This window comes from Aptenodytes patagonicus, chromosome 4 (assembly GCF_965638725.1).
Source record: "Aptenodytes patagonicus chromosome 4, bAptPat1.pri.cur, whole genome shotgun sequence".
Classification (NCBI taxonomy): domain Eukaryota; kingdom Metazoa; phylum Chordata; class Aves; order Sphenisciformes; family Spheniscidae; genus Aptenodytes; species Aptenodytes patagonicus.
The window spans coordinates 27,241,657-27,268,733 of record NC_134952.1 but is presented as its reverse complement, the minus strand read 5'-3'; the positions used below and the strand labels follow the sequence as shown (position 1 = coordinate 27,268,733).

The 27,077-nt window shown below is 39.4% G+C and overlaps 1 protein-coding gene across 10 annotated transcripts in view; it reads left to right on the top strand.

Annotated features, from left to right (window-relative positions):
• The window catches only part of APBB2 (amyloid beta precursor protein binding family B member 2), a 199,164-nt gene that overhangs the window by 105,304 nt on the left and 66,783 nt on the right, over window positions 1-27,077 (top strand). For 5 of the 10 annotated variants that reach the window (XM_076336154.1, XM_076336151.1, XM_076336156.1 and 2 more), the window contains 4 exons: window positions 20,873-21,081; window positions 26,153-26,215; window positions 26,643-26,728; window positions 26,841-26,901. In XM_076336154.1, coding sequence (XP_076192269.1) covers window positions 20,873-21,081; window positions 26,153-26,215; window positions 26,643-26,728; window positions 26,841-26,901 — 419 coding nt within the window. The remainder of the gene's footprint in view (window positions 1-20,872; window positions 21,082-26,152; window positions 26,216-26,642; window positions 26,729-26,840; window positions 26,902-27,077) is intronic. The other 5 variants (XM_076336153.1, XM_076336158.1, XM_076336159.1 and 2 more) reach the window with 3 other exon arrangements.

The window sequence follows — 27,077 nt, the reverse complement described above, 5'->3', positions numbered from 1 at the left end:
TCGGAGGTTAGCAGCCTTAAGAAGAATTTTGTCTTCAAAGAGTGGATCTTTGCCATACATTTTCCTAAGCCTTTTCTTTTCGTGTTTATACAGGCAGCTAAGGAGAAAAAAACCACATAAATATATTTCCAGGGGTTGATTTGCAGGGTGAGGGGCTGTTCTGGTCCAAAGTTGAGCTGATTAAATCTTGATGTGATTGATATCTAAAGGCTTGTGGGCTGAAAGTACTGTTTCAAAAGCTTGTCTCCTGAGCAGAGTCAGTCAGAAAATACATCAGTGTCTTGCAAGCTGGAATCAATTCAGTAGAGAATGCACTGTATGCACGCGCTGCTGTAATTCCTGTATAGCCATCCCATTTTTTCCTGGCTTATTAGAAAACGCAGTCATTTGTATGGTCAACATGTGGTGTTTCCTCTGTTACATCTACCAGCAATTGAATCGGGGTGGCTTTTCTTTTCTCCCATCCAAAGCACCATTCCTTGTTAGACTAATTAAGTAAGTGTCTGTTTAAACATAGCAGTGTATTTTCCCATATTTGAATTGGAGATGGTACACAGAAGGAGAATATGAAGCTGTTGGGACATGTATGTTGCAAACTTAAAGGATGCTGGTAGCAGATCAGTACATGTTGAACTATACGGGAGCATCTAGTAACTGTAAGTAACACTTATTTTCTATTTTACTTTTTATTAGCTCTGATTGACAATGTCACTTAGCCCTGGATATTGAATACAATTATTTTATCTGTTAATAAAAATTCTGCTCAGTGGAAGATCAGCTGGTATCTGACAGCTTAAGTTGCAGAGTGCGTGGTGTGCAGTTAATACTGTAAAGGTATCTTTCTGAATGCTCATCATTTCACTAGTGAATTGACAAGTGGTGTTTTAGACTTGTGATCCATAGAGCTTGAAGGTTTTTACATAGGCTTAAAATACATTCTGAACTGGACTTCTAGTTTCTCCTTCACACGTCAGAAATTCCTCTCCTGGGACTGCTTTATTTTCCTTGCAGTTAAAGGGAAGAAAAAAGTCTGTCTAAGTAATATAAGAGTAGTACCCCTAGTGATTCCCTAAAGTTCAAGGTAAAGCAACTTTTGATATACTGAGTGAGGTTTTGGGGGTTAGAAATGTGAGGTGGTTTATAGCCAGTATTTGATTGGGATCTGTCAAAGAATGTTGACTAATGTCTTGGACATTTTTTTTTGTTCATTTTGCCAGCCCTAAATCAGTCGATTTGGCGAGGTCAGAAAAACGATCTTTTGTCAGAAAGCTGGTTCACACAAAACCGTTACACAACTTCTTGTCTTCATTTGTGGAATTGTAATTAAATAGCATAACTGTATTTGCTCCTTACAAAAACAAACTAGTAATAAGAAAAAGTGATCTGGTTTGGCTTTTGTAAATTATTTGAAATTTAGTTCAAGTTTTTTTTTTTTCTTTTGTAGGCAAGCCAACATAATTTGTCACACTCTGTAGCGGTAGCAGACTTTCAAGATAACACTTGGTGTTAAACTCAAATTACCTTATTTTCTTTCGTGCTTAACTAAACCAGAATAATGAGTCTCCCTTTTTTGCCACTGGAGCTTGTCACACATTGACTAAGGAACTTTGTGGTCTCCTGACTACGTTAATTTCCCATAGTTAATTGTGCTGAAACATAACCAATGTTTTTTTAACGAAGAGATCTGAAAAGTAGGAAGAAGACATCAGAAAAATAGAGATTTCAGGGCTAAGCTTCCACTGGCATAGAATAGGAAGTCTATTTGATTTTTTTTCATACAGGATTGTTTTTTTCCCACTAAAATGGGTGTGTTGGGCTTTGTAAAATTATATTGCCTATGCGTATTCAGGATAGGTGTAGGAAATAAGGCCGTTATGCAACTATCAAAATGAATATGTGATCATTAACAGAAGATCGTTTTTCTGTATTTCTCTTGATTTCATGTCATAGTTGAATTCTCACTTTCATAACTATACTCCAGATTTCTGTACTTTAAATATACCAAGTATACTTCTTTATGGGAAGCTCCTCTTTCCTAAGATTATCTAATCCTACAATTACTTCACAGGGAAAATGTAGTTTCTTAAAAGAAGCTGCTTCGGGAGTAGGGTGACATGGAAGTTGCCTCATTCTCTGTTCCTCCAAGTGGCTTCTGTCCATATCCACTTTGGTTTTAGTTTCAAGGAACTGGTCCAGAAAACAGTGGTGCATGGTCCAGAGTGCTTAACACTTCCCAGAGGAAACTTACCTTTTTTGGGTGGCCAGGTGTCTCTAACTTGAGAGAGACTATTGTTAATCTGGGAGAAGCTTCAGCTGTCCCAACATAAAATCAGTTGAGCAGTGACTCAGGAAGAGTTGTGGTTTTCCAAGAATGATGCAGAGGGGTAGGTTTTCTCTCAGGTCTCTCTGCCAGAAGTAGGTAGAGATGCTATCTATGTGTTTGACCAATGTTTCAGGTTCACTACTTCCAAATTTTGCTAACATCAGTGCAATAACTACTTAACAGTATTTAAAAAAAAAAAAAAGTCAAAACCTACTGATTTAAAAGTTGCGCTCCCTGCAGACCACAATTGAAATACTCTAGTAATAGTAATTACCAGTTGTATTTTTTAACCTTTCTTTTTATGTATTAAAGTATACAACAGAATCTTTACTGTAGGTGAGGGAATCTAGCATTTGCACAGTAGATCTCTTTTGTCTTCCTCTGCTAAACCATCCCATCTGCAGACAGGGCAAGTGGACAGACAGCACTGGAAGCAGAAAGGCTCTTCAGAAGGGAGGGGAGGGAGTTTTCAGATTTATTATTAACACATTTATTTTACATCCTCTCTTTAATTACACAAGAATTCTTATAGATATGCATTCATAAAGGCTATAGTACTGATGAAGAAGAATAAATGTTTCAATTTACACCAAGAAACTAATTAAAAACTAAAGGAAAACAAAGTTATACATTTTTCTTGGAACAAATACACCTTGTCCCCAAACGGGAGTCTAAAAAGAATGTGTCTTCAAAAACAAGAATCAGTTTTAGGTCATTGTTTATCTTTTAGGGTTAAGCTTCCATTCTAATTTTATTTTTTCAGGGCTTTTTGCAGGGGGAGACATGGGAGATTCTGTGGGTTGTAGTGAGAAGGGTTTTTTTGTTGTTTTTTGTTTTATTTTGTTTTTTTTAATGGACAAGCTCCAATTTTCTCATGATTCCAGGAGTTGGGGATTTAAAAAGTACCAGATACCACAAGACACAATACAAAATGGTAAAAATTTCTGTCAAAAATGCTGAAAACAAGCATAAGTTCACAAGAATAGTATTTCATTTCTCTAGTGTTTTAAAAGTAAACTTTTTGAAAGGAATGAGCCTTGCAGCTTGAATTCTGCAATGATGAACAAATCTACTACCTCATTTGGTAATATGCTAAAGGTCTTTTGGTGGGACGTGCTTTGTTATTTTATGACTTGCTGATGGGTAAGGTGGTGGTCAAAATTTAGGAGAGAGAGAAAACTCTCTTTGTTTTCTCCTTCTGGTGTTACTGCAAAAGGGTCAGTGTAAAGGCCACCAGATTATTCTGACTTAGTTATTTTTCTTTTGGTTTATCACTTTACAGATACTGTATGTTGTGCTGGCCACAGTCTTTTATCTGGGCTAATTCTGTTTTCAGAAGGTGGCAGGATTCACTGAGAATTCGTTACCAGTGCGGAAACAGTGAATTTCCAACTAGCATCTCGCATCCAGTATGTTGCTGTCATCTCTCCTTTCTATTTCTGAATTTTTCTGGAATGCAAATAATGTAAGGGAAGCAAGACTGTAAACATTTATTGCCATAAGAGCTCTTTTGAACTGTAATAATTGTCATATGTAAAAGCCTGTAGTTTAAGTAGTGTTAATTACCTCTCAAGAGCAGTTGGCTCTGCAGTAATCACTAGATGAGATCTGCTTTTAGATACTGCTCTTTGTGGTAGTTCGAATATGTTCTCCTTTCCTTATTCAGAGAGATATTTAAGCCTGACAGATGTATTTGCTTATAAAGAATTTTTTATCTATCAGATGGCTCTGTACAATTTAGTATAAAAGTAGTAACATCTTCCTTTTAGATACATGTTAATATAAAATTGAAGGTGACAAATGTGTAAGGATAATAATATTCAATCCCATAACTCTTGCATTTCTGTTGTTATATGAGATTGTCTCAGGGTAGGAAACTGTGTACCTTTGTACTTATGAGAACAAATTTATTGTGGATTTTCCTTCTGGGAATATGTATATCCCTTAGAGGAAGCTTGGATATATCAGTCTGAGGGTTCTCATATCAGATGTGGCTTTTTAATCTGACCCAGTATAATTGTTGTGGTTACTTTTGTCAAAGTCTTTCAATAATGTTATTAATTCCACTATTTCCAGTGCCAACTAATATACTGACTGGAAGCTAGAGCTCACTTTTACAAGAGTTAAAGAGGTTACAGTTCCGTTTTGTACATCACCAGATAGTACATCAGCTTGTAAGAATGGCTGTATCCGGAAGACCTTAGGCTCATGTAGTTCTTTATGGGTCACCTCTGACAGTGGTCAGTAGCAGAAACTTACGGGAGCAATAAAAACAAAAACCATGACTAGCATAAAGTGGTCCTCCCCCATTATATCTTTTTCACTTTCAGCAATTGGTGGTTTTAGGGCTTTGAGACTTGGTATGTCATTCATGTTATCTTCTTTAATTGCTCTTGATAGACTTTTCTAACATGAATTTATTTAATCATTTTTGGTCTCATTTGTATTTCTGGCATCCACAACATCCTGTGACCATGAGCTCCATAATTTAATTATGTGTTATATGAAAAAGTACTTCCCTTTGTTATAAAATTGCTCTCCAATAATTTCATTAGGTGCCCATTGCTTTTCTGTTATAGGAAGCAGTAAATAACAGCGAATGATCATTTCCTTTCCATCCTTGCCGCCTTCCCACCATTCATGATTTTACAGATTTCTGTGACAAGCTTCCCTCCTCCGTGTCATTTCGTTTCCAAGCTCGAGGGTCCTACTACACTCAATGTCTCTGCCTGCAGAAGCAGTTTTCTCTGTCTTTATGTCTTTTCTAGTTCTGCTACATCCATTCTTATAATAGGGCACGTGGAAGTGCACGCATTAGTCCTGTCATAGTTCAACTCTACATTAAAACAGTAGGCATAAGGATTTTTGTCTTGATCTTAGTTCCTGACATACAACTTTTTCAACTGCCAGTGAGTACCAAGCTGCTATTTTCAAAGAACTCAATGACCTTGATCCTTCCAGAGTGGCAAAAGGTAATTAATTGCCTGCCATTGTATACGAGGATTTTAAGTAGTAGATCAGAAGAGTTACAGTAAAGGAGCTTTAAGAAATTAATAAAAACCAGGAGATGGACATCTGTGTGGTGAAGGAAACTGAAAAGTGAAGGCTGTGCATTAGAAAAACAGCTTTTGAAACCATGTGTGTCCTAATCCAGTAGGACATATTTGCAGTCTTTTGTTTTTGCACAGCAACAAAGGTAAATATAAATCTAGAAAGGGAAATCTTCTCATCCTATGTAACTGTGGTTTTCCTGCTTCCCAAGACCACCTGCAGCCCTTTGGCATGTCCACAAATCGTAATGTTTTCACCAAAGCTTAGATATTGTTTTCATCTGGGGGAAGGACCATGCTGTGCTTGTGCATCCCTTGTTTTACTGTTTGTGACAACTTGTGATGACAATCAGCTGTGTCTCTTCCATAGTGCTAAAGATCTCGATGGTGTGTGCTACATCATATACTGGAGATCTTTTGTGTATTGTTTTACTGTGCTTTGGCATGTTTACATTCTTACCAAGCAGGTGTTTGTTTTGAGGGAGATTCTAGCTCAGGTTTCACAATAAAGGAAACTTTTGAAGTTGTTATATTCTGGGCATATGTGGCTTTAAGAAGAGTTTGTCCTCAAGTTTTCAAAGCGAGTAGCTATTTTGCTAATATACTTTGAATCGAAGGTGGTGCTAATTGCAAGTGAAATTCTGTTGTGGTTCTGCAGAACTGTAAAATTAATCCCTCCCTCTTTCTCTCTCAAATGCTTGTCCGGCATAGGACTCCAGTTGTTGTATGTTAGGTTTGTTTCTGGCTACTGTTTGCTAAGTTAGACTTACCAGGGTGATTGGTGACACAGTTATTTTTCTAAATTTTCTTCTAATTCTTGTTAGTGGTTGTGTCAGAGATACCCTTTCTATCTCCTTAAACATAGATTTCTGTTCTTCAGTTATGTGTATAAATCCATCTCTCTGAAAAATAAATACAAAATTTTAGTGCTGGAGTGCCATGAAGTAGATATGAGAATGAAAATAATGATATTTCCAATGCTAGATGGATGCTTTCAAAGATGATTAACATCTCTGAGTTTGCTTATACCAAAAGATACCTGGACGGTATGAATAAAGATTTAATAGAAATTTATACCAATCTAGCGATGTGAAATACTTAAATAAACTCCTGGGCTACAAGAGCCCCCTCTGCACTATCAGCATACTTCCCTCTCCCCAGGGGGTTGAAATACAACCAGCTCCCCTGACGCTTGCATCTCTGCTGTCAGAAGCCCATCTTCATAAAGCCTTCCCATTGTAGATGCTATACGTTGCATTTCATATATGGCTGTACGCATTGTGCAGGAGAAAACTTAGTTCAGCTGAAGCAAGATTGCTTTTGAAAAGGTTAAAGTTTTTTTATTTAAAAAAAAGTCTCAAAGTTTGAAGGCTGGAGGGTAGAGCTGAGTTCACATCTTACAAGGCTTCAACACAGCCTTTAGCTGCGTGGTGTGCCCCAGCTTCTCTCTTAACATCTTTCTTTGCAGGCAAACTGTAGGCCCTGAGGGCCAATGCATTGCTTCCTATGCTTGTGCAGTATTTCATGCTTATGCACCTCTAATGGTAAAAGAGAGGATTTTTTTCCATAGCAACTTCTCCCTTCCCTTCAATACTGTAGCAACATGAAATGAATTTGGAGGTGAGGAAACATTAGGTCTTCGGCTCCTAAGTTGGAAAAAAAAGGAGCCTTCAGTTTGTTCTCTAATGTACATTTGACTACAGCTTTAAAGTGGCAAACTGATTCATTATATAGATGATTAAAAGTAACATTCTGGCTTTTACTGATAGTACTAAACTGACTAAATTGAGTAGGATGGGGTAGGAATTACATTTTTGCCGCATCGGGAAGAGCAGCCCTTTGTGTGGGATGGAAGGGGACTCTGGCACGTGGACACACTGGAGGACTGTGGGTGGTCTCTGTCTGTGCACCTTGATCTTGTGGTTGGTGTTTGGGTGCAGGGAGCCCACACAGATCCTGGGGAGTATGCAGAGTCTGGGCATGACTCCGGGCAAGTTATTTACTGCATCTCGGACCCCTCCTCCTACCTCTGCCCAGCTTTGTTTAAAACGGGGCTCATACTCTCCTGCCTCACAAGGTTGGTGTGAAGATAAAGTTGTAGTTTTCATGGCATCCTAGAGCATCTGCCGTACTGTGTGTGGAGCTGTGCGTCCGCATGGACTGAGGGATGAGCAGAGCTGGCATCTGAGATGGGAAATGGCTGTTCTTGCAGGTTTTGCTTTTTCTTGAAGCACAACATTTAATTTCAGAGAGTAACTCTGTTATAATTCAATTTTATGTTCTGTTTTCATTGAAGCATTAAATTCAGAAAAAGGTTTTCTAATGCATTTGCACAGTGCTATAAATGAAGCTGTCAAAGAAAAGCAGTTTTGGTCAAACCACCATTTGAATTGTATGTCTGTGGCACTGGCCAACTTCACTGGCTTTTAATTAACTAATCATATGCATAAAACCCACTAATGAGCATTTCTATAAAATTTCAGACAGTATCAATTTATTTATGCAGTATGTTCTCCAGAGAAGTACAGGCCTTCTTTCCTCTATGTTGTTCTCTCCTGAAGTGAGTAGGTTTCATCATATTTTAGATGAAGAAAATTATCATTTGCCCAGTACCTGACTTTTATGCAAATTTCTTTTTTCTGCAGTTCCTGTTCTAAAGGGAGAAGAAAATAGTGCCTGCTAGTCAGATTCCTTCTTCCATGCTCTATCTTACTACTTCTGTCATTCAGATTAAAGAGACATTCACTAACATCACCAAATTTAAACTATTGAGGCTCTTTCTATTCCTCAGTTGAAACAAATCTGATAGAAGTGTGGAGTCCAAGCCTGTTGCTGTTCTTTAGTACCAAGACTTGATGGCAAGGATATTGTAGTGAAGTAAGGGAATACGATCTGTCCATCTGTCTTTCATGGCATGTATCAAGTTAAGTAGCACCAGCTACTAGCAGAAGGTCTGAGGGAGATAGGACCCACTTGTGTCTACAGCCAGTCCCAGCAAAACAGAGAGTTACAGGGTGGGAGATACTGAACTCTGTAATGTTTGATGCTTGTAAAACAGAGTTTTACTTGGAAATAAAGCATTACGGTGCAGCAGTTCCTGTGTGGAGCGTTGAGGCTGTTGAGGTGACCGTACTGCTGTATGCCATGCATTGACACAGCGTCTCCTCCCGCTTTGCAGGCATCTTGCATCTTGAAGTCAGAAGGACATCTGTGTTTAACTGCTTTTTGTGTCAGTATTTATAGACTGAGTCTTTGTTTTGTGTGATTATTCCAGATTATATTTGCTCATTGCCCAAAATGAAATCATTAATGGTCTCTTCTGTGGATGGTTTGACACTAACATATCGATTCACTTTGAGGGGACAGGAGAATCAGGCTCTTTATTTTAGTAGAGAAATACATAAATTCAGAGCTGCCACCAAAGTGATTTTTCCCTGGTTTTGTGCCAAATGATTGGCTGCTATTGCTGACACAGATAACTTTTATGGGGGTAAGGAAGGCTCGACTCTGCGCATGCGCAGATTGCTTTTGCTGGGCATGCTGTGCAGTGTCCCTGCGGGTGCGACAGTGCATGTCGCACACGCTTTGCTGTGTGAGTCCAGCGGTCCCTTGCTGAGATGGCCATTTAATTTTTCTTCTTTAGACCAGACAAACCCCCCCTTCTAAAACAATACAAAGTAGTTGAATAGGGTATGAACCCAGAACACAAGATCATATGCTGCAATCCTGCCCTCTGTGGGGAAAGGCGTGGGGAGAAGAGATACTATGCCAAAAAAAAAATATCAGAAAAGCAGATGCAGATTGCTGCTGGACTGTTTTAGCCCTGAAAGCTAACTCACAAGACCATTTTTAGTGATTTGCTAATGAGGCAGAAGATACTGCTCTGGATGAATTATTTGTTGCTTAGAGTCCTCCAGGGTGAGGAGGTCCCTTGGGGCACAATCACACAATGCGTGGTCACAGTGGATTTAGACCAAGTCAGAGGTACACTCTGCTGTGTATTGGACCATTATTATTTTTAAGTAAAAGCTTTTGCCATCTAGTGGAAAGAATAGAGAACTAAGCATTTCAAATAGGCAAGAAACCCACTAATACTGGTCATATGCAAAGTGTATTTATAAGCAGGAGTAACTCACTTGCTAGAACAGTAGCAAGTTATTCTGGCTTATGTGGAAATTGGTAGAAATCTTGTGAGGTAATGGTGCGTTTTGTTCACGTAGTATTTGAGGCTGTATGGCATTTAAGCAGAAAGTTGGTGAAAAGGGCATTCATTTGTACGCTGCTCTCGCTTGTTCGGGACTCCTTTTCATTCCACCCCGGGGGGTACCTGCATGCTCCTCCCTGGATCTTAGGCTTGGCCAGTATGCTTTGAATGCCTCTGTGGTGGCTCACTCCCCCCACCAGCAGGATGGGTAAGAGAATCGGAAGGGCAAAAGTGAGAAAAACCTCATGAGTCAAGATAAAGACAGCTTAATAAGAAGGAAAAAAAAAAAAAGTGATTCAAACACAATCACTGACCACCTGTCACCAGCAGACCAATACCCATCCAGTCTCTGGCTGGGGACAGAGTGAGAAACAGAGAAGGTCTTGGCCCTATGCAAGCACTGCTCAGCAATAGCTAAACCACTGGTGTGTGTTCAACATGTCACAAATGTAAAACACAGCACCTTACAGGCTGCTATGAAGAAAACTGAACTTCATCCCAACCAGACCCAGTACAGCCTCTTAGTTGCCGAACTCTCCTAATGTTCATCAGCCCCCTAATCAAGAGATGGAGATCTCATCACGCAGTAAAGTTTGTGCAAGAGCTGCAGGATGTGTCTCCACTACAGCACTTTCAGGTAGCAATTCATTAGCCTTTGCTCCAGCTGAGGTGGTCCTTCCTTTATGTCCGCTATTTCATGTTGCCACCACTGCTCCACCTGGCTAAGCCGCCACCCTCCTTCAGGTGGGATGGGTCTTCCCAGAGCCTGGCTTCTTCCTGGTCCACGGCTTCTGCCATGATAGCCCCCTTGAGACAGCAGTTCAGGTCACCTCCAAGTCTTCCTTCCTTCCTTTGCCGGACTCTGCTTGTTTCGTGGCTGGATGTTTTTGGTTGGTGAACAGGCTAGTCCTCTTGTTCTTACCTATTTTTGGCCCATTTTCCAGGAAGGAACACATGGACCTTTCCTCACGGTCTTCCTGCGGTACTTTTCCCTGCTGCTGCTATTAGTATCAACTCCTGTAAACGCAAGCTGTGGTGCTGGTTTCTCACGACTTCACGTCTGGACCTCAAGCTGTATTGCCCCTGACCAGACACCTCGCAGAGCCCTGAAATTCTCCCACTTGAGCAGGATGGGTAGTACCATCCTGAGTACTCGTCCAGGGCTGTCATCAACGGTTCTTCTGAACTTCTCTTGTCAAGTCACTTGCCCTTGGTTTTCTTTGGTTATTGTGCTAGTACTTCGGTCCTTATATCAACAGCTTGGGGTTTGGTGGTTGAAAGGGAGAAGCTAGGACATCAAAACGAGTGGGTTTAGTGGTGTGGTTTTTCTCCTGAATGTTGACAAATCAGCTTTCCTCTCTCTTCCTTAAGATGAGTCATCTCTGCTTGAACGCCTTGTATGCCTGTAGTAAGTCATGATTTATACAGCAGGACAAAGATCACATCACATGAAAAAAATAGTACAGGTGATTCAACCCAAGCTTCCTTAGGATTTTTAAGAAATCAGTCTTTTCTGATTATGGTTTATGTTACAGGTGATCAAAATGGCAATTCATTATGGCACAGATTGTGTCTGGTTACATGTATGCCTGTAAATCCCACATTTTAGCACTTTTTCCTGGAACCTGTTTGAGAATCTTCCTCTCCCCAAACGCATGCGGCTGGTTCAGCAATTCGGCAAGGAGGACGACAGGGTTGTCATGACAACCAGTTGCATGCTGTGAGAAAAGATGATGCTAAATGACCAGCTTCTGGCTGTTTATCACTCCTTGTTGAGTAATGTTCCCCAAATTAGTCAGGCTTGTCTGATTTATAATTACTTGTCCTAGTGGCTTGCATTTTTGCTGCATTTGTTTTTGAAATAGTGTTCATGCTTCTTGCAGTGATGCTCAGGCGAGACTGCCTGCTGACCATCATTGTTGTGAATTATGAGGGTAGGTGGTACTGTCGATTATGCTGCATGCAAAGTGAGAAAACTTGTCTTTGGGGTCTTTTTTTGTTAAATCTGAGCAACTTAAACTTGCACGTTGAGCCCGCTACAGGAAATAAATGGGATAAAAACATTCAAGGCCCGTGTTCTTTCTATTGTGCTGTTTAATGGAGAGTGTTCCTTTAATTTTGTTTGCCTTCACTCATTAATACATGTCTTCCCCTCCCTTCCAATGCCTGTCTTGATCTTCAGCATGCGTATGGGGTGGGGGACGAATATGGTCCCATTAGGATCAAATCCTCGATCTGCTGAAGTCACTGGCATCTTCTCAAGAAGACTAAGTTTCTGCGGCTTTCTTTTCCTTTGGTTTTGCTTTTATTTAGGCCCAGAAGGCAGAAGGAAAACACTTTTATTTCAAGATTTTGGAAGTTCAGAAGAGGAAAAAACACTTTCCCTCCATCCTTTTCCTTTTTAATAAAACCTTTTTATCCTCCTGTCTTCCCAGTTCTGTTCTTGTGCTTCCCCTTGTGTGCCCAGAAGGACAGTATCTGTAACATGTATGTGATATTGCGGGCCAGCTCTTTCATTATGCTTCATCCCAGCAGTGAAGAAAGCCATCAGATTTGAAGCTAGTGGTTTCCCATTGTTGCCCGAACACTAGGACAACGTGTTGTTGGATCCTGTCGCCATCCCATTCTTTGCAATTTTTGACATAGGAAACTTTGGTGCAGATCTCTTATTTACAAACAAGGCACTTTTGAGTTTGAATTCCTTCATTTACATTGTGCACCCACTGCTGGAATGTGAGCAATGGGAGGGCCAGAGACTGACAAGTGGATTTACAGATTTATTATTGGCCAGATTACTTTTCTAGATTTGGAAAACTCTGAACATGTCCCTGTTTGGACCATCATGCTTCCAGCCTGGACACTGAACACTCCTTTTCAGTTAACTTTTAACTGTGGAAATACACTTTTGAGATGGTGGTAGATAATCAAAGTCTGTATCAAATCCTGTGTTTGGATGGTATCCCTTTTCTTCAGAGGATCTTTACAGGAGAAAAATTGTTACAAAACAGTCATAAGAATTGAGGTAACTAAGCTAGGGGTACAAAAAAGTGAGTTCTCTCATATTTATCTCTGTAGAGTATGGGTATTTTATTTCCTAACCTATTTTGATAATGTAGATCAAGTGCTCACAAGTATTGTTGAGCCTTGCAGACAGGTGGTCTCACTTGGTCGTTCTACCACCATGCAGTGGAAGGAGTCTTTAGCTGGAAAGACTGACTGAAAGTCAGGCTCCACTCCAGTGGAGCTGCGTTTGCATCAGCCAGAGACTACTGCTGCTTCCAAGTAGGGGAAATGAGGCCTGTATGTGGGAATGAATCCCTTAAAAAGCAAAGCACATATGTCCCTTTAATGATGCGATGATATCTCTCAGATTTCCCTGAATGTATTTTCTGTCTTAGTATGAGTCTACCTTGGTGCTCTTTCCCAATTTAAAAAAAAAATGCTTTTAAACTGAAGTAACGCTGTTAAAATTGTCCTGTGACATAAGTTTTATTACTGTGCACCTCCCAGGTACAGAATTTCCAGCACTCTGGCTCTGTACAGCACTTTTGCAGTCTCTGTTTTGAAGTCACATATGCTGCCAACCTCGAGCCCTTTGGGACTGCAGTTCCTTGTATTCAAGAGTATTCTTCTTGGCCATAATTTGATGCCCTAGCCATGCCAGTTGTTGGGATTTGTTTTTACCTAAAGAAGAGCTGTGCATCCAAAATACATTGTTTTTTTCCAAGTAAATCTCCCAGTTCAATACAAAATTTATTATATTAGACCCGTCACCTTGCTTAAGAGTATTTTGTTCAGGAAGTAGGTCTGCTTGGCCTTTAGTGAACTAGGTTTGAGGCTCTGGTTCCCTCATGCACAATGACCTAAGCAGAGAGGCACTGACAGTTCCGTCTCCGTCCCCAGCACCTTGCTTATCATCACCACCAAGTTTGAAGTGGACATAACACCTAGTTGCTGCTTCTATCCGTTTTTGTTTAGTTTATCTAAAGGAAAGCAGAAAGTTTGTTTATTACAGTGTATTTTAAATTACATTTTTTGTTCCCATACAGTTTCCTTGCTGGTGCATTTTTCTTTGAGGTATCTATTCCTGAGGGTTCCAGCTCTTCTTTCTATCACATAAGGTGATCCTTTTCTTCCAGTCCATAGTGTGTAAATATACTAGTCATCTTCTACTACCTTAACTACATAAAGGGAAGGAGCTAGATTGTTCCTTCCAGGCAGGAGCGTTGAGATTTGTTTTTGAAATGACATGGTATATTTCTAGTCTTTATCAAGAAAGGATCTTGATTTATTTAATTTAGCACAAGTACAATGTTATACAGTCAGGTTTTAGTACTGGACTGGTGATAAACCAACTTACGACAATGGTGAGTGGAGTATTTGGCTTGTTTAATGCTGATAAACGCAGACTTTGCTAAGGATGATGGAGATAGTACTTTATTAGATAACACAGTTTGGTCCATAAGAAATCAAGCATCTTGCTAATATTCATCTATTCCACCTACTTTTGTTATAGCACCAGGTCAACCCTAATTGAACATTTTACTTTGGTGTAGTTCTTTCTAAAAAAGATGAGTAATTATTGTCTCAAAACATTAACACAACTTACTCTTAAATTAAAATATATTGTGCTGTACCTTTGCATTCCTGCTCTTCCAGAAAGTGCCTCCAAAGCTCTTGCCATTTTCTTTCCATCTGTATTTGTTTCTAAATGGCTGCCTTTGGTCTTTAGTGAAAGGGATTTCTAGCTGCGCCTGCAGAAGAAAGCCTGAACTACTTAAAAGCTGCTTCAGCTTCATGGCAGTTAGTCTCTCTAATTATGAAATATCCACAAATTACACCAACAGAGAGCCGTGTCGACTTAGTCAGGAATGGCAGCTGGAAAGCTGCACTGCATTTAGATACAGGGCGTACTGTTTGTGTCTGTTGTGATGCCACCAATATGACCTGTGCTTGGTGAGTGTTGCCCTTGCCTTACACAGGGTGCCTGTTACAAGGGAACAGTTTGTGGCATTGCAAAATGATGGAAAAATAAACGGTCTCCATTTACTGCACAAGTTTGTCTGCTCTGAAAGATCCTGCTGAATAGTACAGTTTTAATTTCTATTTAATTGAACAAGGGCTAAAGAGTGATTCGTAATGGCAGCAATTTGATTACTATCCTTCCCTTGAAACAGCGATAAAATAAGTGATAAAAATACTAATTTTGCCAGAGTTTGGTCACCAATTACATGTGCTCTTCAGTGAATTATTTATATTGTTTGTTACTATCTCTTTTCAGTATTGTAACGCTGTTTTTCCTAGATCAGCATCAGATAGTAAAATAATTTGAACTTGAAATAAAAATGTAATCACTAAAATTTCTAATTATTACACCAAACTTAGCATCTGAAAATAGCTACAGCATGGAATTTATCACTGCTGTATATCAGGTAATTGGCAGAGGCTGACATATGGAGAAGGGAGTTACAAACAGCAATATATTACACTATATTGGCTTTATCCAGTCTTCTTTAGAATACAAAATGTGTTCACAAAGCCCTCCTAGCCAGAATTACCAGTTAAATATGGCTGTGTTTATGGTTTTGTGGAGGTACATCTCTGTTGCTAGTTGTTTCAAAAGAGTGAATTAATAGTTTCATTTTGTGTAACAGACTTCACTTTTCCAGTATTTTTGAAGTTTTAACTGCTCTCCTCAGTTATAATGATACCGGGATGAAGGCTGTATTCGGTTTTTTCTGTTACAGGCTCTGTGTTTCAGCCATTTGGACAAAAATTCAGGCTCAAGCCTTTATTTCTGAGTGAAACTTGACCAATTCCTCAAGTGGGAATCTCTTCAGACTGTTTTACTCCTTTGTACATTTATTAAAAATGGAAACAACTATTCATACCTTTAAAAAAAAAAAAATCTTTGGTACTTTCCTAAAGCCTTACTGGCTTTTTGTGAGTTAGTTCTTTATTTTAATTTTTAAAGAGAAATTACTAACATAAATTCCCCATTTAGTTTTAAAAGGGAATGGTAAGGCGTTGCAGGTGCTGCCTTCCCCTTGGGCTCTCACTTCTGATTATTTCATTTTTTTTCATGATTTTCCCATTCTTTTAAAAATGTTCCTATCATTGCTGTGTTGCTGAGCCTCTGAAGAGATGAAGCGGAGGCTGCGTGGTGGGGTGCAGCAAACGGATTCCTCTGAGTTTTGCAGAGACCAGTGCCAAAGGTTTTGGGGAGCAGCCCTGTGCCCCATCGTGGTGGACCCCGTAAGAGGGACTATGGCGCCAACTCTAAGCCAGCTTTAGGTAGAGGGGGAAGATCTGGTTTCTGGAGGGAATTGGCAGGTCCTGGTGCAGGGAGGTGGTGGAGGCAGGAAAGCCCAGTAAAGTCCACTCTGTGTTTTTCAGTTTTCCTCAGATGAAGTTAGCTTCTTATCTGAAATCACATCTCTTATGTTTTTATGTAATCTTCCATTTTAGTCCTCAAAATCCTCTACCATGTCTCTTTTACTGTAATGTTTTTTTGCCAGAATTATCCTGTGCTGCTTCCATAATAACATCCCCATGAATAGCCAGTTTGGGAACCTTCCCCCATACGGACAAGGCTTTAGTCTTCTGTCTTTAGTGAGGCAAAACTCCAACTGAAAAATATCAGTCCTCTCTCTGCGACCTATCCTTTTATGTGAATCTGCCTGCAGAAGACCAGCTGTGAACTTCTAACTATGTTGACCTTTAAGCTTGTAGCGCTGCATTTCAGAAGTTGCGTGGTGACAGCTCACACTTAGGCAGATTTCCAGGTAGCAGCTTGCTGATGAGGACTCACTGGCATGTCCATGCCAGTGTGGACAGATCTAGGATGACAGTCGGCCTGCCTTGCTAGTGACAGCTCTTGTGCACCCCGTGTTCTGACAGGGATAGAAGGTGAGATGAAAGACCAGCTGCAAGCTGACTGCCCAGTCTTCTGCGATGAGGACTGACTTCAGACTTCATCTCCGGAGTATATGTAGGCAGTGGAGCCACCCTGTTCAGTAAGGCCTTTTCCAGAAAAAGAGTCGGCTTTCAAAGGTCTGCAGTGCTGTGTGAATCTGCATGACGCCTGGGTAAAGATATACCTCATTCCTGTGCAGAGTTTTGAATTGGTTACATCTTAAAATAGTTTTTCCACTGATAAGAGTTTGACTCTTTCTTGCTGTAGAAAGGCAGTTTATACAGATAATATGAATCCAAGTTTCTTAAAGAAACCCAGTGTCTGCTTTCTCATACAGCTTAGCTAAAGTGGCTTTCTTTTATTCTAGTTCAGTATTGTTTTTCTTACTCCTGTTGCTTTATGCATTTTACATAAGAAATGTCTTACAGTATAGCCTTTCAGGAGATCATGTTTTACTGTAATACACATGGTAGGTAAACCAAAGCCAATACAAAAGGATAGATTCTTTTTGTGAATATGCTCTAAATTTCTGTAGTAAGCCATGCTTTCCATATTATCAGAGCAACAATACTTTCAAAACCAGAAGTTTTATGAGCAACCGTGTGGTCCTGGTTCATTGACCTTTCACCAACAAAAAAGTGAAGAGCAGCACGGAAAAGGCTAGGAGATGCTAGGTAGAACTTCACCTCCTGGGGATGACTGGGAGGGATTTGGAGAAAAGTTCCTGACCAGTGTAAATCCTCTGCCACTGAGGAAGCACGTAGGGCTTAGTCATCCACAGACCAAAAGGGACCATTTCCATGCAATGTTTTTACCTCCAAAATCTTGCAGACATAAGAGGAGTTCTTGAGTTCAGTTCAAGAAGTCCATTGTGTTCAGTTCTATTTCCTCTTGGGTTTGTTTCATGCAAGTTGTTTGATTCCGTGTCAACAGAATTGGATTGATATACAGATAGCTGCTGCTTTTCTCCCCGGTCTTGTGGCTGTCTCTGTTTACAATAAGATTGAGATTGAAAAGGCCATTGAATGTAACAGGATATATATAACTGTGTGGTGCCTTCGTTTCGTTCTGGGCTCCAAACACTTCTCTGATAAGGGACCATTCTTACAGTGGCCCATGCAACCAAAAGTGGACACTTTGACTCAATGTCATGCCATTGAACAGTTTCTTTCAAATTCAGAGGAGAATTATTTACTACCAGTAATTCCATATTCAAATAAAGAAAAGCCATTGGTGTCCTGTAGTAGGTCTCTGATGCCACGAGCACATTCATCTGTCCTGTCAGATTTTGTATGTTGACTCTTACTTTTCTCTTTCTTGTGCTGCATCTCTTGTGATGGTTCGGTACCTTTGACTTGCACACTGAGTGCTTTCATCTGTTAAAGCAGTCAGTGAACTGGGGAGGTTTTCCAGTTCGTGCCATTAGGAAATCACAGCCTGTGAAAAGGTTATCCCTGATAGTCTGTCGATCCTGAGGTGTGTTCACAAATAGGTTGGGGGACACACACGTTTCATTTTTTCAACTAGGTTTGCATAGCTAACACGGGGAACGGTGTTTCAGTCTGAACACATGAGATCTGGCTCCGTCCTATTCAGATGGTCTGAGGTCAGTACCTCTGCGCAAGGAGTACGCGGACACCAGCAATGTGCATCTCACGCACAGGTGTCAATCATAGTCATTTTGTGTGGAAAATACAGCTCTTTGAAAGTCCTGAGCTATATTAATTGAAACAAAATCTGAAGTTTAATTCCTATTTTATCTCAGACCATATGCAAACATATTTTGGTGTATTTTTTGCTAATGGATAAGTTTTCAAAGTAAATTAGTACTACTTGGCTAGGTGATATTTTCTTATCCCAGAGTGCTCCCAGCTGTTTTACATTATTTCCTTCCAAGTATTCATTCACATACAAGATAATTTCTTCTCTTCTAATTAAATGTTGCAGAAATGTTGTTGTTTTAATTCTCTGGGCTAACAGTTTTCTTTCTACTGTGAGTTTTGTCTGTTTTTACTTCAAAGTAATTTCTGTTTAGGTCTTTCTGGTACTGTGTGTCCTTGCAACAATAAATAACAGTATGTTGGTTCCTCTGCATGTCTGGTTCCTTTGCATCTTTGGTTGATTGGTTTGAAAGGAGTAATTTAATGCAGCCATAGCATAACACTTTGCTAACTGTATATTTAAACACATGTGTACACATATATATGTATGTATAGCAAGGACAGAAGTAGTGCCTATCTTAAAGTGAAGAGAATACATTTCATGTCCTGGCAATGTTGAAGTATGGTTGTTTAATACTGTGAACTGTATGAATCTGAACTGATATGAAGCTTTGTCTCTCTGCATACTAAAAGTTTATTATTTTCCTATTCTGGCATGCACTGAAAGGCCCAATATGTAAGTTTTATGAACACTGACATTATTGTGATATTTTAGAGTTTTATGAACCAGTTATTTAAACTTACCCATGTGTATCTGGACTTGCAGATGTTGCCACGCATACTTCAGTGTGATGTTTAGATATTTGATGTTTGCATGTCACTTTTTGCATGATGTGGTCAAATTATTGAAAGTGTTTTGCTTTTATTTTCCTTTTAAATGGTTGAGAAGAGTGTAGCTGTGGTGTTCAGTTGGAAAATAAAAACGGGCAAGGTTGAAGATGAATGGGCTTTAAAACACGTAAGACCTTGGAGTCAGGAACTATGTATTTGAATGCAGTAGAAGCTACAACAGGGGACATTTAGAGGCGGGTGTTTAGAATATTTGGGAATTTCTGGAACTGATTATATGAATGTTGCCAATTTCAGATATTGGGCCATGGGTGAGGCTCATGATTGAATTTAAGTGTAATGATATTGTCTAGTTTTTCTTCTGCAGAATTTGCTCAGATTAGTCCTCAAGTGGTAAATCAGTAACTTAAGAGCTCTAAGTGGCTCTGGAGAAGAAATAGTCTGGTTTGTGCCATGGAGTGTAAGACTTATTTCAAGTTACCATGCCATTTGTGTGTGTGTGTGCGTGTGCGCGCGCGCATAAATGCGGGTAGCAGAAATGAGAGAGATTCAGAAATAAGCAACTGTGATAAAACACCTAGTAAGAAGCTTGAGGATAGATTGACAAGAAACTTTTAATTCAAAAAAGAGATTAAGAGCTGCAATATAACAACAGGTTATTCATCTGTCGTCCACTGAAGGTGTTCTGAGGACTGTCTTTGAAGGTTGGAAACAAGTGGCTAGACTAGATGAGCCACAGCTCATTGGTATGGTGCTTCCTTTAATTCTTGGGGTTTTTTTCTCTCTAGCTCAGTTCACTCTGCTGGTGTCAGCCTTCGTCATGTCTGCTGAAGTGCTGGTGGAAACATCAGTGCAGGAGGTTACTTGTTTCTCTCTGCAGCTTGACAGTCCTTGGAGTAGACCATAGCAGCTGGTTAACAGCACGTACCATAATGACACCACCAAAGCAGTTTAGCTGGGAAGTTTTGAAGAGCACTGGCTCCCTTCCCAGCCTCTGGAAAGCATGTATCCAGCAGGAGGTGACTGCCCCTGCTGGGGTACAGCTGGTTTGCACATAAGGTGATGCCGCTGCCTTTCTAAAAAACACTGGATACCCTCCACCAGTGACACTTCTTATATGCATCTATGATCCCAGGTAAATCTGGGAATGTCTCTAATTACGATACGAATTACTGGTGCATTCTTCAGTTAGTAGGAGGTTTGTCAGTAGAGCCGGTATTTCACCTCTGTGTTGGCACTGTGGATGAGTGTTTGATTTCCCCACCCACCCTATTATAAAACCAATTGAAAACAGTATGTTTGTTTGTGACAATTGGTGTGTGTGTAAAGTGCTTGCTCAGTTCTTTTGTTCTCATTGTTTTGAACAAGCAGTCTTTTAGATGTTGTAAGTAAACCCAGTGCAGGTTGTTTGGGGGGTGTGTGTTTCTGTTTTGATAAGCTGACTTTGGTTAGCAGAAATACATGCTCTGCTACCATGCATTGAGAAGGGAGGGTGCTGTGATGAAGAGGATAGAGTACACCACAACTCCAAATTTTTCTTTATATGCTGTGATTTAATGTGCTTGAAACTAAACCTTATCAGAAGAGCTAGTTTATTGGATGGTATTAGATAGCTGCCATATTAGAACAGCTCTTTGGTAAGTAGCATATTTTTTTCCTTTCTTTATAGGCCAAGTCAAATGAGGCTTTTTCACCTTACTTTGAGCCTCAATAATTCAGTATGTTTTTCTGGTGTTCGTTTACACAGGAACTGTACAACAGTAGTACCAGCTGTGCATCACTTGCATCAGGGGCAGACCCATAGAAGAACTGTTCGTGTCTTAGTAACATTGATTAATTTTCCTTCCCCTCCCTCCCCCCCATTCCCAGCAGATATATGGAGTGATCATTCATTTCAGACAGACCCAGACTTACCACCTGGCTGGAAAAAAATAAATGACATTGCTGGGATCTACTACTGGCACATACCAACAGGAACAACTCAATGGCAACGTCCCGTGTCCATCCCAACAGATCTCCAGGGCTCACGGAAAGGATCGCTTGGTTCCATTACACCATCTCCTACTCCAGAAACTGAGGTAACATACTGTGTCTTCTTGTGGGCTGCACACTGTAAAGAAAATAGAAAGAAGTTTCTGAACTTGCAGGTTTAACTATTAGCTAAACTGAGCTTTAGAATATGGGGCCTGATAATATCCCAAAGTGTAGCTATTTGTCGATAATACATCGTAAGTATCTATTTTCTGTGTGCATTTTCTAATGGCTGTGCCTCATGAAACATCCTAAACTTTGGATGTGTAGGATGAAATCAGACATATCTCAAATAAATAAGACAGTGCCTGATTAATGTGAAACTACTACAGTTCTGTAGTATGCACTGAAGCGTTGCTGCGTTATATGGATACAGGATACATAAAATTTTTGCATATTATAGCAGTCTTTTGGCTGGACTCTTTGCATCTTCTTTCTTTTTGGTAGGAATATCAGACAAAGACATATTGAATCTTCATTTGAGACGCTAGTTCCTTTACAGGGTAGTTTCTATCAAATAAACATCAAGTATTCTCAAGTGTAAATCTCTCAACATCCTGCCAGTAGAAAATATCTGCACAAGTGGATCACTGTGGTGCAGTCAGTCTTTAACTAGAAACAGAAAAAAATGCACTCTCTCTTCCACATGTGCTGAAGGAGCAATATGTGATACCACCTTTTAAAATAATCTTTTCAGGCACAATCCAGGGGGTTGATTGATGTCATATAAGTAGAAAAATACAACAAATTATCAGAAAGAAGAGTATGCTTCAAAAAATGCAATCACTTTGTTTTGGTATGCTGGGAAGACTTCTATGGAATGAAATACTAATATAAAATCAAATTGTTTTGAAATGAATTCTTTTTCATACTGACTTTTCAGAAGAAGGTCCACAGTATTATAAAATAAAGGGAAGTCTTACTACTAGCTTTAAGTTTTGGATCAGGCAATCCTTAGGTTTTATTTATTTTTTTAAAAATGTGTTTAGATACAATATTTCTTCTGTTCTTGATTTTGTTGATATCTGCACCAAAATAACTTGAATGAAAGTTAAGAGGAGTTAAGAACATTCAAGTAGGTATTACCATCTTGACCCTGAAACTTTTATCCTGTATAGGCTTAAAAATGTACATTCTTGTTCATTATTTTAGAAAGATTGCTCCCACATGTTCATAAACGCTATTCATAAGGTTTGCAAACTTGACCACAACATTTCAGTTATGGTTTACATCAGTCAAGCTCCCGCGGAATGGACTGTGCACCAAGCACGCTGGAAATTATTTCTGAGAGGGTTCATGGAGAAAGAACAGCAATTGTTATCATTCAGCTAGAAAACAAGAAAAAAATATCCAGAAATGCTGAATGTAAAGTGCTGCACTTGCTTCCAGTATAAATCACTCACATGTACATTACAGGAATATAACCTCACCATTAAGTATTTTTCTTACTCTAAAATATGAAGAACAGGACTTTAATTAGTAAGTTATAGATGTCTTTCACAAAAACCCAGAAATCAGTATGGTTGGTAAATTGCAGAGAGAAGATGCGTATATTCATTTCAAATATTTTTCTGTCTCTCTTTAAAATGTCTTTACAATGAAAATTTCAGACCTGCTGGTAATGTGGCAGATGTACCTTTAACCTTTCACAATTTTGTTTGCTTTAAATGAAGAATAGTTTGTGATTATAATAATGATCATTAATTCTCAGCAGCTTCATGAAGAATACGAAATGTATGAATTATAACAACATAGATTTTAATACAGCGTAGATGTATTAAATAAAACATTTGAGGAGTCATTCTGAAATGCCATGTATGTGGGTACGTAGTAGGCTCATCTAGGTTTTGATATGGCAGTTCTAATTCAGCAAGGAATTTGATCCAGCAAAAATTTATGCATATACAGTTCTGTGGCAGCATCAAGACCATATACTGTAGTGTAAAAGATGATACAGAAAATAAGCAAGTTTCCAAAATTTGTATTAGTATGATATTATATGGTTATTTTAATTGTAGGTATAGATGAAGGCATTTGTCTCTTGAAGGTTTCTGCATTCATTGATAAGCATCTTATATACCATTATCTAAACAATACTGATTTTTTGACTGAGTGGTTATTAAGATAGCATTGCAATACAATACCAGCAGACTTACAGTAATGGAGTTCAAAACAAGAGTGTGAACTGGACTCGGGACTTTGTGCACTGCCAAATTCTGAAACTGCTACAAAGAAGGGGCGTAGCTGGAGTTATAATGAGAACTGTTAGGAAAAGTCTTGCATTTCTTGAAACCACAGATATTGAGCTTTATTAAGAGGGAACTGGAGGAAGAATCCTTTGGGATTCAGCTGGTTCTGAGCAGAACGCTGCTACAGAGCAGTAAGAGGGAAATAAGCCATGGTGTGGGGTTAAGAGATAGGGGTAGGTAATGAAATAATTTGTAATCTAGATTTAACAGTGTCAGCTATTGTGAATCTTTGGTTTTTCATCTCTTCACAATCAATACTTGCCAGCACCTAATCATCTCCAGGTCACTTGCAGGTGATATTGGTTTCAGTCCCTGTTCACTGCACTGCAGCCTATGCCAAGTGCTCCCCCTCTCCCTCCCCGTGAAAGATTAACCTGGATGTCTGTGATACGGTCAATCTGACACTTCACAAAAGATGTGGAATTCGATCTAGAATAGGGGCTCCCAAACGCCTTTATCCCAGCGCTACCATTGGCAGCAGCAGTTGTAGTGGACAGCTTCCAGGTCCAAGTTGGACCACGTGTGAGCTGTGTACTGCTGGTTTTCTCATTGCTGTTTGGAAGCCTGTGCTCCGAGATAATCTGGCTTGGGAGGGCTGGTTTAGCTCGTTCCCACGTGCTGGAATTTGTATTGCTTTCTTCTGAAAAGATTGGGGGATGTATAGGTTTTAGGCAGATGAAAGAGTATAATCTAGGATTGAAGGCTGGCATGGGTAGCCTTTCATATCTGTCCCAATAGGCTTCTGTGAGTCCATAAAAAATACTTTTATCACATTTGTCTGTGAAGCATCATGTGCTAGTCTTGAGATGAGTTTATTTGGGCTCTTTCAGCTTTTGAGTTTGTCATATAAACATTTAGAAACACCTTTTTTTTTTTTTTTTCTTTCCTCCGGAGTAATGCCTTTTTACCCTTTGTCTTGTTTCCTCCTTTTTTTTCTTTTTTTTTTTTTTTAATTATTTTGTGTCTCTGTCTCTTAAATGACCTAATATACAGTTTTGCTTCATTTGGTAGAATGTGGCTTACAGCTGAGAGCAGTCAACAAAGAACAGATCAAGTCAGCCATTTTTGTGTTGTAGTTACTCTGGATATTTAGCATAAAGAAAAGCAGTTACTTACTATTGTTGAACAGAGAATCAGAAAAAAATGGGTAGGGAGGAATGATGCTGTAATGCATACAAATGGCAGAAACAGTTTTAAAAAGGAAAAAATGCAAAAATGTCTTCTGCACAGGCTGCAAGGCAATTTTTCTTTCACAAGATAATTGGTAAATTTCAATCCAAAGCAATTATGGGTTAAGCATTATGCAAAAATCCTGCAGATTTAACAAAAATGCTAATAAATGCTAAATATGAATAACCTGGAACATTCCTTCCCTTCCTCCCCCTCAAAAGCATGAAAATGTATTTTGGTTTTGCACAGCTGATTAAATTTGACTTAGTTTTAGATGGCTCTTTTCTCCTGTGTGTTTCCAAATGAATTCCTTTGTGAAGGAAGTCATCTTTTGTAACGTTCTTTTCCAAATTTCAGAGATTTTGCTCCCTCTTTCCCATTTCCTGTGCAGAGAAAAAGCTGTAGGGTTTCATTTTCAATAAGAGCTTCTTTGAGATTATGGCAGAATTTGGTGATGGTAGTTGTGTCTTCTTATAGCCTGACTCATTCCAGGCCTGGATCACCTCTAGAAGCTCTTCTGTAGGTAACATAACCACTAGCAGCTAATAATTAAAGAGGAGGGGCTTAGTAGGAAAAGCTGACAACTCGATTAATTCAAAGGCATGTCAGGGAATAGTTACTCCTGGGAGTTGTTTCTCACAAGTAATTCCTCCAGTGGGGATGTACTGAGAACACTTCTGAGGTGAGAGGTCCACCCTGCAAATCAATGCATAGGGCCATATTAATAGGTACCACTTCATCTTGGGGCTGAGCTGGACAACCTGGGAGAGCTCATCTTAAAAGGGGCCACTAATAATTACAGGAATACTTGATTTGGTGAAACTACAAAGAGGTGGCTCTGGGTGTCTTGGCAACCAGATCTCCTGTCCCACCTGACTGGTTCAGGACTGTGGGATTTCTGTCCTTGTGGGGAAGAGGAGAGGGGAAACTCTAACATCAGCTGTTCCTCCCAGGCATTACAGAGAAGGATGAACCTCAGGCTGCTATAGTGGTAAATGCACTGCTACTTGCTTGATCGTACCAGTGAACACCTCTGAAAATTTTGAGAAACTTGAATGGAAAATGAGAGGATGGGTGGTTTGTTTGGGGTTTTTTTTGGTTTTGTTGTTTTTTTAAAAAAGCTGCTAGACTTTACAAAACTACTTTTTCAGCAAGAAATCTCTCTGCACTCCTTACTAATCCTCCTTCCCTTTGCTGTCCTTTTCTTGTGCTTTCTCTCTAGAAATATTTGATTTTTACCCTGTATGTCTCTTATCGTTGTATATATCATTGTGTTTCAGTATTTCTAGTTCCAATAGTGTTAGGGTCTTTTAACAAAAGTGCTAATCAAACAGAAATCCTAATGTTTCCCCTTAATTGCTGTTTATGAAGGCTGTAGCAGCTGTGGCCAACATTCATATTCAGGTTCATTTTGCTTGCTTTTAAAATCATAGTTAAAGAGTAATTTCATTGTCTGTTCCTAATTTATATTAACTTTCCTTGTTTCAATCATTTGTTTTGGTAAGTAACTGTTAGAGGCATGTCTTCTCTCCCCTTTCCTCCAAATGCCATGGTATAGTGGAGTAATTAGTTGAAGTTTGAGGTGATCTGTTCCCTAACCCATCCTGTAAATATCAATGCTAACAACAGTGTCTTGTGTTTTTTTTCTTTTTTTTTTTTATCAATGTGCTTCTTCCTGTGTGAATAATTATGTGTCTAGAAACAGCCATGGAGTGATTTTGCTGTACTGAATGGGGGAAAGATTAATAGTGACATTTGGAAGGCAAGTATATTGTCAGATTTTAGAACCTTTAATACTATTACACTTGTTTTTTGCATGGCAGTGGCTGTTTTTTTTCCCCTTTTATTTTTCCATGAATGTCATTCATAACCTAGGCCAAAGTGAATGGGGGTACTGCTAGGGTTGTCTAGCTCACAAACATGCTGCCTTTTCTGATCTTTCCACTTGGGATGGATTCAGTCTAAACTAGCAGGGCAACTGCCATGATGTAACGAATAAGATGCCTGCACTGAATGAAATGCAGCTTGAGAATATATGCATGCCTCTTTTCAACTTCAGCCAGAAATACTATCGCTTCTTTGCAGGGAGGATTTAATTTCCCTTTGAAATAAGAAATAACATGATGGTGTACTTAATACTATATTCATAGCACTTAATACTATACTAATAGCACTGCCTTTATCTCTAGGATCTGCATGCAGCCACTGTGAACCCAGACCCAAGTCTGAAAGAGTTTGAAGGAGCAACGTTACGCTATGCCTCTTTGAAGCTCAGGTAAAATGACTTTGGAAGTCTCCGTGGAATGACCAGCTCCATTTTGTGCTGTGCTGTAATTTTATATGATTTTAAGATTGATTTTTGTCTTTTTTTTTTGTGTGTGTAACAGAAATGGTCCACAATCTGATGATGATGATTCTTGTAGCATCAACAGTGATCCAGAAGCCAAGGTCTGTAAGAAGATCCACAATGAGATAATAATTAAAAATTTGCAATTGTAAGCATAACTTGCAAGGTGCAGAATGTCTCCTAGGTTTTGAAATTAACTGTACTCCTCCTCTTGGCACAATGTAGATTGACCATGCAAGACTAATTCCATCAAAGGAATTTGCAGATTTAAAGCTTC